The following is a 13,477-nucleotide window of genomic DNA, read 5'->3' on the forward strand; positions in this document are numbered from 1 at the left end:
TGTTCTTTCAATAATCTGAAGTCAGGTCTTCCATCTCTTTACATCCCAATGATTTATATTGCCTCTTTCCCTTGCCCTCGGTGTCAGTGGGGAGGTGGGGAGGACTCTTCCTTCCTGTTGAGTCTGCATAATGGAGCTCTAAAGCAGGCAGATGTGAGCTCACAGGAACCCTCCCTTTCCTTGCCCACCAGTACTTCCATCAGCTCCCTCAGCTGACTGCTAGGACTCCATTGTGCTTATCCTTCAGCTAATGGCTAGATTATGGTAGTGGTGAGTACTTGGGACTGCAGGTGTTAGGGCCTTTTTACATATTACACTCTGAGCCACACAAATGTTGATCAGTTTAGTGCTAGTTGCAGTCACACCTTCCACTTGAGCAGCACACCTATGGGGAGTGGCCACACCGTGATGGAACAGGAGCAAGGTTATTTGGATTAAGAGAAAATCCTGTCCTGGAGTGGCATAACTTTGCGCCACATAACAAGCCACTTAATGTGTTGACAGTCCAGGGGTTAAGAGCTCCAGGAGTTGTTCAAAATTAACTTACAACAAGGCCCTTAGAAGGTATCCCTTGTTACGGGGAGAGTTAGACTGTTGAAAGAAGGATACGTCTGTGCTGAGACTGGGTGGGCAGTGATGCATTCATTAATGGGGAGCGGAGTCTTTTTAGGGGAATGGGGTTTTGGGATAGTGTTCAGATTGGGCTTCTAGAGGGGATGAAAGCCTTCTTCCTACAGGGAAAGGAGCTCTGACATAGATACTTGTCCTAGAAATGAAGTAGAGGGGGATGCCCATCTGGGGTGGGTAAAAGAGAGACTGTATATACAGAGGGGTGGGGGGAGGAATCGGTAAAGGATGTAAGTAGGAGGAAGCAAGGAACAACAGGAAAAAAAAGTGAAAACATAAAGGGAGCAAGAAGAGAGTCCTGTAGGAATAGCATAGAACAAATTTGTTGAAGGCAAGGAGCTGATTTGTTGGCTAGGGTGGGCTTTTATAGTAGGGCTGTACTTAGCCTAATTCCTGCTATTCTATGTCCCCAGCTGCAACTTTTGATGAATTGTTGCTTCTGCCCCCATATTTTGTCTCTCATCTTCTACTATTATGTCCTTTCTCAGCCTGGAATGGGCCATGGTTCTTCAGTGTCAACCGCTCAAGTTTATTTTGGTCCTTGGGTGAAATCTGCCAGGTTGTGTACAGTTAATTCACGGTATAAACTGTGAAAAACAGCAGGTTCTATGATTTTTGGTGGGCTTGCTGCCAAAAAAGCCAAACAAACCTTATTGAAAATAAAATGCTGGCTCCCAAAGGGAGCCAGCAGTCATGGTGCCGCAGCCTAGCCGCACAGATCATCGGGGGGGAAAGGGGCAGGGGGCTGCCAGCAAGGTGGCTGTTGCCCCTGCACCTCACCACTGATTGGCTGACAAGGGTGCCTGCCATGCAGCCCCACCCCTCCACCAGTCGGCAGTGAGGGGTGGGTCCACATAACAGCTAACTCTCAAAACCAATCAGTGGTGAGGGGAAAAGCCACTGGGGCACCTTGACCAACTGGAGGCATGGGGGGGCTCACCACACTCAGCCCACAAAAATGATGGCCAGCCTTGAGTTCTGCCCATGAAATCAGCCGGCCACCGCCTCAAGTTAGGTAGACCTCTGGTAATAGGTTAGCAATTAACTGTATTGCACCCTGTTCACATGTACACTGACATGTATGCACACATGCACGTGCAGTCTTTTAAAGTTCTGGATCTTTCATTTTGCTGTATTGCAAAGTGCTCAAGAAAGGGATTGTTTGCTGACTGGCTGAGCATCCTGTGGAATGCATAGGGCAGTGCTGAACCTAGACCATGTACCTACACCAGGGTGTAGTCAGATGAGGGCACAAAGAGCCTGTCTTGTTCAACTGCATGGCATGATCCTTGTGTTCCTGTGAGCAGGTTGATCCAGGCCCTAGTTCAGCAAAGAACTTTAAGCACATGTATGGGTCCATCCCCATCATTAAGCGTTTATCTGTAAGCATGTTCTTAAGTCTCACTAAGCACATATTAAAAATTAGGTGTTTGTTTTAGGAAGAATGGAGTTAAGCAAATGCTTAGTGCTTTGCTGAATTCAGGGTTAAGTGAGGGTAGTGCTGCAGACACTGATGACCCTTCCAAAACTGGCCAAGGTTGGAAAGCAAAGCTTCGCTCATCTGCCCCATGTAAGTCAGAAGGGCTGAGTGGGCCAAACGGGGTATAGACATTTCACTTTTTTTCAGAGTTAGTTCAGTCATCAAGCTACGACTAATGGTCTCAGAAAAATTTGCATGCTGCTCCCTATTTACGGCAATGCCATAATGTGCTGTTCTAACCTGAAAGGCAACTGTGCAAAAAATTACAGTTTCTTACTCAGCAGATCTGCTCCTTAAGTCAAGTCTGCTGACTTCAGTGATTTAAACTAATAACAATAAAAGTTTACTGCTTTGTATTCTTGTTAACTCTGCAAAGCCAGCTCAACTGAGCAGCGTGTGTTGGATTCTGTGCCATTTTGCCCATCACTGACAGAACTGTTTAATACATCCCAACCGTTTATGCTTCTGAATGTCAATTTAAGGTTTTGGGGAGGAAGGGGAAAGGCTGTACATGTAATTGGGGGAATAATTTGCCATGGAGAACCTTTTGTTGCTGGTGGCGATATCCAAAATGAAAGAAACCCAGCATGCCTTTCCCCCCTTAAGAGCCCCAGGTGAGCCGATGGGTCTTGCTATGAGAAGTCCTTTGTCTTGTAAGCTGAGCACATTTGATGTGGAAATCACAGAAAATCAATAAGCCTGGTGCCCCACAGAGAGTGGTTTTGCAGAATAGAACTTGCACTTCAGAATACAATGGAGACTATTGACAGGAGTGTTTTCCCAAGCACTGACTGAATGGGATTTGAAGCTGATGCTGGCGTTTGAAGTTGGAAATGCGAGCGGTAATTAATAGCATATTTGATCTCATCATTGTGACTTCTGGACATTTGCTTTTAACTATGGAATGAAAGTATATGTAAAATGGCTTGCATAGCATTTGTCTTTCACTTACAAGAGTTAAAAGTCATCTTAGTAGTCAACAGGGAAGGAAATCTTTCTGAGAAGTGACCTTTATGCTCAGTGGATCTGTTTCTTACTAGACTTGGGTTGTCACAGTATATTTTCAGAAGAGAAAAATGAAAGTGAGAGAATTTGGAACTGCATGTTGGAAGAATATATGTGGAGTTGTGGGAGGAGGGGGTGTTGGTGGGAAGCAGAAATGGAAAAACATTGTGTTCTGCTTTTGTTATTTATACTCCACCCTTTCCTAGTTGGCTTTAGTTACGAATATTATTGTTTCTTTTTCCAGCTGGAAAACAGTGTCCCAATAGAATTGTTTCATGAATGTAGTTCACCTAGGCCCTTCTCTGGTCACTTATTTCCAGATAGAGCAGTTTCAACTGAGTCTTTTCATGGGGCTGCTCGAAGTAGTGTGTGTCGCACTTTGTCAGGATCATTTTCAGAAGCAGCCTCAGATTCACAGACAGGATGAATAATAGAGCAGCCAGAATAAGCAGCTGAGTACAAGGGAAGAAAACAACCAAACAACACCAGGACCAATTTCTGTCCTTTCCACACCCATATGCAACATACAGAAAGCTACAGCTATAGTTTATCTGTGAAATCTTAATAGATGGCTCCTGAGCAACTACTTAAAGTTAAATTTAAAAGGGGAAAGTTGTCACAAAAAGAATATTTAAAGAGCTATCCCTCCAACTATTAATGCGGTAGCTCATTAGAAGCAAAGTACTTTTGAATATGTAATGTACTTCTCAACATTTTGCTCTGCCTCAGCAGAGGCCATAACAAGACCAACTCCTCATTGCACATAGGCCAGGGAGCAGCTCTGAAATGGTAAAAGCTCTGAGTCCATGTATGTGTCTTTGCATATGAGAGTCATTGGTGTAATGATATGCTTTCTATATAAGAATTAATATCCCAGTAATGCCCAGAAGGTTGTAAGTGTGTAGTTAATGGCTCCCTAGGCCAATGGATATTAACACAGCCAGAGCATTCACATATTATCTGCTGCTGGTGCAGTAGATCTTTGTGAAAACTAATATAGAGAATCGTCCTCTTAAGAATAGCATCAATTAACTGATTTAATTTAGCGATTAGTCACAAAATGGCTTAGTGCCTTCTGGTAAGCACGGAGAAATACTTTATGGTGAGAAAACCAAACCTGTGGTACTTTAAAAAATTCTTACAGGTAAAGCACTAGGTCTCTACATTAGTAGTGGATGATCTTTCCTATGAGTAACACTCTCATCCCTCTTCTTTTCTTTACCTCTCCTCCCCATTCATCTGATCCGTGATGCCTGTGCACAGTGATGCCCTGATTTTACCAACCTTATTCCCTCCAGGCCTTCTATTCTGTCCTTCCTCTTTATTGTCAAGCCTCCTATGGTACACCTACCACTCTTTTTTTCCTCTCATCTTGACTTAATCCCCTTGCCTATTTTAAGAGCTTTTGTGTTGTTATTTTTCAACAACACAAAAGCTCTGGGGCTTGGTTTCTCCTTTGGGAATTAAAATCTTGCTTGGAGAGCTGACTGGAGAAAATAGCCAAGGCATTGCAGCAAAACTGGAAATCTGCTGACTTCCTCTACTCCTTTCTTTGATGGAAGGGGTCTGAGCTAGTCGATGGAAAGGTAGAAAGCTGTGAAGCTAGCCTTAACTAGTCTGCAAAGGAGGAATGAGAATGAGGTTTGGGTTCTTGTGTTACAAATTCACCCACCTCTACTCCTAATCATTTAGAGAGCCTTATATTTATATTCTTGTCAACTGTGTTCCTCTGTTAAATATAAAAGCAGGAGAATAGCTGGGTCCTTAGACCCTCATAGGAATAAAGGTTTTATAGTACATGTTCTTCTGTTACTGCCTTCAGTCTCTAACATTTTTCTTAGTCATATAAGCTGTGCCCTTCCTTTTGCACTCTCTGTTAAGTAAATAAGCCAACAGACCACTGCCAAGTCTGGTGTTTTATTGAGTTAGCAAAGTATGTGCCTTTTTTTTCTTCCTTGTATTTCTCTTTGTGCCTCTCAGTGAAGTCCTTTCTCAGCCCTATGCACTCTGTCTTCTCAGTTTTTCTGTGGTGCATCAATGCTTATGTAACTCAGCATACAGTATATACTGTGGCTAAGTACAGACATCAAAAATCCCAAGGCTGAATCTATTCAGTCTTTGCAGGTTAGTCTAAGTTGCACAGATTAATTTCAAACAGAAGTGAACAGGAAATGCAGCCACATGCCTGCAGTGGCTCAGGCTAGAAGCTGGGGGCAGTAGAATGTGGCTCTCTCACTGTGTGTTCACTTCCTTTTCCTGCTGCCCCTGAAGTCTCTGGGATTTGCAGTCCAGAATCACAGTAGTAGGACTCTGCAGGGTTGCTCATCTCTTCCTCTTCCTGCTTCCAGGTGCCTCTGGGATTTGTAGTCCACAGTTGCAGCCAGCACTAAGTTTGAGTAGGGGAAGGGGTGTTTAATTAGGGTTACCATACATCCAGGTTTTCCCAGACATGTCTTCTTTTTTGGCTGCTTGTCCTCTCATTCTGGCAGGTTTTTAAAGTGCAAGCAAGTGTCCAAGTTTGTGCTTTGCCTCTGCATTTGCTTGGGGCTCAGGGCAGTGGGGAAAGTTAATCGGCTGGATAGTGTGGCAGCTGCTGGTAGGTGAGTGTGTGTGTATGTGTGCATGCACACTCAAGCAAGCTACATGGGCAGCAGGGCTGGGAGGGAGCAGGGGGCTACAGATCAGGAGTATAGGGTAGCAGCCGGGCCTGTGGGGCAGGGGGCTGTGGGTCAGGAATGTGGGGCACTGGCAGGGCTGTGGGAGGGAGGGGGCATATAAATTCCCTCCCCCACAATCATGTATCTCTTCCCCCCGCCACACGTGTCCTCTTTTTTGAAATTGGAAATATGGTAACCGTAGCTGAACACCCCTTCCCTGGTCCCAGACCCCAGCTGGGTTTGCTGGGGGGGGCAGTACCCCCCCCATAGACTGGGTTGCATCCCCAGCTGGGTTCCCCCGTCCCCACACACATGCCTGTTTGTCAGCCAGCCCTCACTGTTCCAGGTAGGGAGCAGAGGGGCAGAGCCAGCCCTGCTGTCTGGAGCAGACAGCCCAGCCCAGGGTTGTAAAGCATGCTGAGGTGCTGGGGGACTGTGATTTAACTTGAACCAGGAAGGGGTCTGGGACAGAAGTTTTGGTTTGACCCAAATCAGTTAAGTCTGATACTACATTCAACCAGGTATATCTTAAACCAGTTTCAGCCATTTTGTAACTGGTTTATGAGCACTGACCTTCTGTTCTGTTACAGGTTTAAATCAGTTTCTGATCACTTAAACCAGTTCATATGTAACTTCTGTCCCTAGCCTATGTGTCCTCCTTTAGCAGCAGAAAGAATAGTTACCTAATGGTGCTTTCACCTAATGCACTTAGCTCAAGTGTTCAAGATATTAATTTGTCATGAGTGATTTTGGATCCCCCAACCTTTGGGTACTTCACTGAAGTTTTATTTAAGGGACCAGATTTTATAAAGGTGGTAAGCACCCTGCCTTTTGAAATTCAGACTTCTTTATATCTTGCAAGTTGGGCACTGAGAAGTTGATGCACCTGCAACCACTTTTCACTTCTGGCAATTTTTTCATTAGTCACTTAGCTTCAGTGAAAGAGGTCTGTGTGTTGGTGCAAAATGGGGTTGCTAACCCAAGAACATTTTTTTCCTGACAATCTGCAAAGTTTTTACCAATGGCCAAACATTTTTACTGACATGCTTTCTGTTGTAGGTAACTTTAAATATAATACTTCTGCCAGGCCCCAGTTTCAAGGACTGTGTTCAAATTTTAGGGGTTTAACATCAACCATAGTTAAAAAGTATGGTTGTCAGTAAAAAAAAAATGGATTTTTTTTCTCAAGGTGGCAACTCTGCTTGACTGCAGTGATGGTTTTACACTGTATTGCCCCCCCCACAGGGGGTGCTCTACTCACCCCTAAATGCCAAACCCCTGACTGCATCCTGCACCATGCTGCCTCCCCAGCCCACCCTGCAGTCTCACTCCTGCTGGCCTTTCCCCCTCCATCCTGGCACAGACCCCCAAAGAAGCCTACCTGAGACCAAGCAGTATTATAGGCAGCATGGGACGTAGCAGCAGCAGTAGTGGGATGCAGCAGGATGCAGCAACAGCACATGGCCGAGGCAGCACTCTCCGCATAGTGTTGCATGTGGGCACCAGGTGGCACTGCTGTTCTCTGTCTATCAGAGCTTTAGTCAATCTGTGACTGCTTAGTGTTTTTACTGGCAGGTAAAGCTTTTTAATGGAGTTTACTAATAGCCATTTTTAGCTTGATTTTTTTTTTTTTACTGGCAATCAGTAAATTTACTGATAGTTGGCAACCCTGGTACTAGAGACCCAGTGCTCAGTCTTAGGTGGTAGACCATGATTTAGTGTGGGGCCCAAAACTGGATACAGTACTCCAGGTGAAGTCTCACTAGTCCTGAATAAAGTGGAAAGATCGCTTCTCTTGATTTGCAAATGACACTCCTGTTAATACAACCCAGTATGCTGTTGGCTTTTTTGCAGCAAGAACACATTGTTGGCTCATTCAGTTTCTCATCTACGGTAACCTCCAGGTCCTTCTCTACAGTACTGCAGCATAGCCATTCATTGCCCGATCTGTATTTGTGAATTCAATTATTCCATCCAAAGTGCAGGACTTTTCATTTATCCTTGTTGAATCTCATCTGACTGATTGCTGATCATTTGTTCAGTCTATCTGCATCTTAGCCCTGAACTCCAGGGCATCTGCAACTCCACCCAGTTTGGTGTTATCTTAAGCTATGTTAAGCATTCAGTCAATCCCATCATCCAAAAGATTAATGAAGATGTTGAATAATGCCAGACATAGGACAGACCCCAGGGGAACCCCACAAATTGCAAAAGAGAGGACATGAAGGAAAAGCTGAATTGTCAGACTGGAACAGCTAACCTCTTTCTATTTTTGTTTCTCATTTGTAGTTCAGGAGTGAAGACTCTGCCCCATAATGCTAAGGTGCATTACAACTATGCCAATTTTCTGAAAGACCAGGGTCGTCACAATGAAGCCATCTACCACTATAAAACTGCCCTCAAGTAAGTTCCTTGAAGACTTTGTTATGCTTATACTTTTCAGTTGTTTTTTATTTAACTCTTTCTCTTCTTGCACATGAAGTGATATACGTGTTCATTTCCCCCAACTGCCTGGTGGCAGATTTAGTTTATTAGGTTGAAGACTCTTTGGCTCAGTGTTCATACATCATTATATGAGGTAACTTGGCCTCCCTCCAGCTCTTTGTGTGCATGTTTTTTAATATAGGAGATATAAATAAGTTTCCATAGCTACACATTGAACAATGAGATGCCATATACTCAGCTGAGGGTTCTCTAGTAAGCAGGAGGTAGCTGTCATATATTTGCAGGTTCCCAGGCCATTTATTGTGGTAAATTATTAATGGTGCATGCCTGAAAAATGCCAAGTTTGTAACTATCTGAGGTACAGTAATCATAATATTTAGAGCTTTACCTCTTCAAAAGATTATGCAAGCACTAACTAATTAATTAGTCCTTGGAATAATCTGATGAGATAGGTGGGTAAAGAATATTGTCACCATTTTACAAATGGGGAAATCAAATCAACAAGGTAGACTGACTTGTCCAAAGCCACGTGGTATGTTTGTGGCAGAGCTGAGAATTGAGATTATAACCTAAAAGCTCACAACCACTCCTTGGTCCAACGCCAAAGGACTAATCATCATCTTAGATATGTCATGGGCTAGGGGGTCTGCTCTTACCATACTCTGAGCAGCTGCTCAGCAAGTTGACTACCCAGCTAGCAAGAAATCTCCTTCAGAGGCAGGGGACCACTGAAAGAGAGATGAACATGCACTCACGCACATTCACTCATGCATACAGTCACTCATGGAGCAGTGATAAAAAAAAATTGAGAAAGGAAAAAATGAGAGATGTAAAAGAGACAGCAAAAAAGGAATGGGTGCAGTAGCTAGCAGAGGCTGGTGCAGGGGGACACAGGCAGAGAGGAGGTGTAATCAGTCAAAAGGCAGGGCTTCTAACAAAATAGTCAGGAGTCTTTCCTTCCTGATCTGCTGCTTGTTTACACCCTGCATGGGAGCAAAAGGCAGAGCTTACATTTGTCCCATTAAACTGTATCTGCTGTATTGTCCTCTGGTAAAGCATGGATCCATATTGATTGCTATATGCTGGTTCTTCTTGAATGGTGCTTGCTGCACCCTTGGCAAACTTAGAAAGGGGTCAAACACCAATGCATGAATTCTTAAATATGATAAGCATTTCACACCTAAGACTGGAAGGCAACAGTTGTGTATATCTACCCTGACCTCCTGTATTATGCAGGACTACCTTACATTTACTGGAAGTAGAATAGCTTTTTTTAGAAGACTATCCAATCAGTCTTCAAAAATTGCACAGTCCTCAGTAATTTTTTGCCAATGGTTAATTGCCCTCACTTAAAAATTTGCACATTACATTTTGTAGCCTAATTTGTCAATGATCAACTTCCAGACATTGTGTGTTATCATGCCTTTCTTTGCCAGACTGAACTGCCCATTGTCAAATCTTTGTTTCTCATGTAGAAACTCATAGACTAGTGCATATCTGCCTGCATCTTAGGCAAAGTGTATGGCGTTTGCTGAAAGGAGATTTTACTCCACCATATGCCTCTAGCTCAGCAGTACCCATTTATTATAATTATGGTGCTGTCTTCTGCTCTGCAGTGTTTCAGTTATAAAGGAGTCTGTTTTTTTGAACTGATTGCAAACATTTGTTAAATTTTATTACATACAAAGCCGGTGATGATATTGTTTATAAAACATCATAAGTATGCTCAGTGCCTGTGTGCCATGTAAAAAACTGGAAGCCTGCTTTCTCCCCCTTCCCTTTGCCCAAAGTTGCTAGATGTCATTAGGAACTGGGGTTGTGTGACACCTGTGAATAGCAGGCTGCAGATGCCTCACCCTGCAGAGTTAACATTCTTACCCTGCTAAAACAGTTAATTGGAAAAACAAGTGTGAGCCGGTGTTTGGAATATAGGCTAACAGTCAGGACTCCAGGGCTCTGTTCCTGACTCAGAAGTCATCGGGAAACTGATGCAGCACTTGCAGATCTGGCACGATGTGTTTATTTTGGCCAGCATCACTAAAGGAATGTCTGCACTGTATTTCTGGTGATACTGGGGGGGCACCTGCTCTTGAGCATGTCCCACCCACCTGCTCCCACTCACATGCCAAACCCAGAAATGCAGCAGTAAATCCAGCCAGGGCACACTGCCGTAGCTGCTGTCATGCAAATGACAGTCTGGGATCTATGGGGATTCACTGCAGTTCCAGGTTTGACATGTGCAAGTGGGAGCAGGTGGGAAAGTGTGTGTTCAAAAGCCAGGGCCCCCACACAGCACCAAAAATATGCCCTTAGTGATACTGACCAAACTAAATAAATTATCCCAGACCTTCAAATGTTGCATCAGTTTCCAAGGTTGGTACATGTAAATAGAAGAGCGTGAGCAGGATGTTCTTGAAAGCAGGCTTCCCTGGGTACACGAGGGCCACACTTACCCTTAATGAGCTAGTCATGGTGGCAGGTTCAAAGAGACGTTTCAGGTTAGTTCTGGTTATTTTATTGCAGCTGGACACAAAGGTGTGGGTAACTGGTGAGGTTCACATCGGAAAGATATGGACATCTTTTAACTAAATGCCAGTTGTAGGTGGTACTGGTTTCCAACACTATCTCATGGTATTGGTCTCTAAGGGTGTCTTTACATGTGCTCTGGGGTGTGCACGTAGGGGGGAAAGAGGGGTGTTTTAATTTGAGTTAAATTCATTCAAGTTTAATTTGGGAGCCACTTTAATTAAAAAACCTGCAGCATCTCATGTATTCACTGCCCTGCACTTCAAAATGATGGTGGCAGGGGTGCTTGAACTAAAGCTCATTTGAGCACCATTTTGAACATGGGGACACTGAGTACACATGATGCCAAGGCTGCTGGAGTGTTCTAATTAGTCTGATTAGATTAATTGAGTCTGCTCTAACATGTTCTAATTAGAACACGTCAGAGCAGGTGTGGGGCACATGTATAGGTGCCCCGAAGTACTACCCAGACCATCAGTGAGTGTTGGGCACAACACCTCCTTTAACCAGCCAGATAAAACCTCTAATCTACTTCCTTGACACTTTCCCCCAAACCTATGACCCATTTCCTTGACTCTTCCCCAGATCACCAGAACATTGCCCTCAGCTTTCAAGTAGGTGCTGGGAGAAAAACAGCGCTATACAGGTTTGATGGAAAAAGACATAGTTGAGTGTCATCTGCAAACTGGTAGGACCTCAAAACCTGCCCAAGCTTTGCTGCTTTTCACTATGTGAATTAAATACTAAAGATAGAGAGATTCTCTTCTGGTGCAAGGTACTGGATCTCCATTGGCACTAGTGGAATTCTGACACGTTACATCAGCAGTGAATTTGGCCTGTGAATACGATGTCTTTGCTAGTCTAGTAGTTTAGTGTCCTGCCAGGTAGGGAACTGGATTAGTCTGGTATCTTGCCCATCAGGCTGTGAACACTATGCTCAGCTCAGGACCTGGAGGAAGTAACTTATACCATTTGTAGTCTTCCATACCAACACCACTGTGAGGCTCAGAAGGAAGTCACTAGAAGGAAAGGTTGCCACACTGGAGTTTGAAAATGAGAAGTTTTTGAGTGGGGCGAATGAAAGAAGTGGCTATAGCATTCCAACAACAGCCCCACAATTGTAAGAGCTCTTAATAAGGTGACCCAGGACTCTAGGTGAAGCATAATGTACTACCATGAAAATATTTAAGATAATACAGTCTCAGTTCCTTGCCCCTCGGTCAGAAAGACTTGGACTGCTAGCAAGGTCTTGTGATCAGCTTTTTGAAGGCAGGAAAGAGAGAGACACATCTCTGCCCTGCAGCATGACTACTTGAGGAATACTGCTGAGGACCCATTAATCATTTCAGCTTACCTCAAATGATTCTGCCACATTCTAATGTAGTTTGTTTTATTTTTAATGATGGTGATTTAAATGCAAAAACACACTAAACAAAAATTACCATGTTACTGTGCACTTGGTTGTCTAAATGACTGACAGTTGCCATTAATAAGAATTTCTTTGCACTCCTCAGTACTTTTCTGCCAATACTGTCAAAATAGTGTACAAGCATTTAGTCAAGTATAATGCTACTCTGCACAGTAGGCCAGTGCTGTATTTTACAGTGTATAGGTCAACATAGTGTATAAGTACATATTTCTGTACAAAAAGGGTAGCATTTTTGTAGATCTGTTGTATAAGCTGACCCCACCTCAGTATGTGAGGTGCTGGAAGCTCAGACGGGCTCATGGCAGAGGCGGCATGCTGGTGGGCTCCCAGGAAGTTAGACTGGGCCTCTGGGAAGTTAGGCAGCGGGGCAGGCAGGGATGCTCTGCTGAAAGCAGGATCAGGCCCCTCATTGCTTATGCCTTCAGCAGGCTTCTGTGGCTGGCAGGATGCACAGAAAGGGGCTGGCTTGCCCCATGAGCAGCATGGGGTATTGGGCAGGGGCTGGGGGAGGGGAAGGGGGGAAGGCTGGCCCTGCCCAACACCCCTAGCCTTCCCCCCCGCCCAACACCCTGCTCTGCCCATGGAGTAAGTCAGCCCCTTCCCAGGTGGCACCAGGTATCCTGCTGGCCACAGGAGCCTGCTGAAGGCAGAAGCAGCAAGGGAACCAATATTGCTTTCAGCAGAGCTTCCCAGCCTGCTGCGTGGCTGGGGGGTGAGTTGCTGCTGGGCTGCCCTGAAGCTGTGGGGGGGCCTGGTCCTTCCCTCTGCAGCAGCAGTGCCCTCCAAGGCTGACTGGGCAGGCTGACAGCGGGCCATGTGCTGCCTGAGCTCCCAGGAGGGTCCAGGCAGCATCACTTACAGGGGATGGTGCATAAATTGAGGTTGAATTTTAAGAGTAAAAAATTTGGCTTCAAAACTTGACTTATACACTGTGAAATATGGTAATAGCAAAACTATAATGCAAGGAAACCGAGGCACTCAAGAGTCATACAGCAAATCATTGGCAGTTGGGATTAGATCCCAGTAATCCTGATTTATCAGTGCTTTAACAATTTGATTCTATTCTGATTTTAATAATACCTAGTGGTCCAAATTCTAAATTGGCCTAAAGCAGTGTAACTCCTTTGACTTCCGTGCACCTAGTCAGTGGTCCAGACAGATGTATTTTTCTAACAGTAAACCTGTACGATAAAATACTTTATTAATTAGAAGGGAATCTGATTATGTATTGCCTAATAGCAGTAGAAAATTTAATCTGAGACCAAATGTAGCCTTCTAGCCCTAATATCTATGAAATCTATGAAATAT

At 44.3% G+C, this 13,477-nt stretch overlaps 1 protein-coding gene across 2 annotated transcripts in view; it reads left to right on the forward strand.

Moving 5' to 3' along the window:
• Positions 1 to 13,477, forward strand: part of TMTC1 (transmembrane and tetratricopeptide repeat containing 1) — a 337,017-nt gene that overhangs the window by 232,221 nt on the left and 91,319 nt on the right. For both annotated transcript variants that reach the window (XM_019515485.1, XM_019515486.1), the window contains exon 11: positions 8,059 to 8,172. In XM_019515485.1, the coding sequence (XP_019371030.1) occupies positions 8,059 to 8,172 (114 nt within the window). The remainder of the gene's footprint in view (positions 1 to 8,058; positions 8,173 to 13,477) is intronic.

Source organism: Gavialis gangeticus, unplaced genomic scaffold (genome assembly GCF_001723915.1).
Source record: "Gavialis gangeticus isolate Ggan-Ray unplaced genomic scaffold, GavGan_comp1, whole genome shotgun sequence".
Classification (NCBI taxonomy): Eukaryota; Metazoa; Chordata; order Crocodylia; family Gavialidae; genus Gavialis; species Gavialis gangeticus.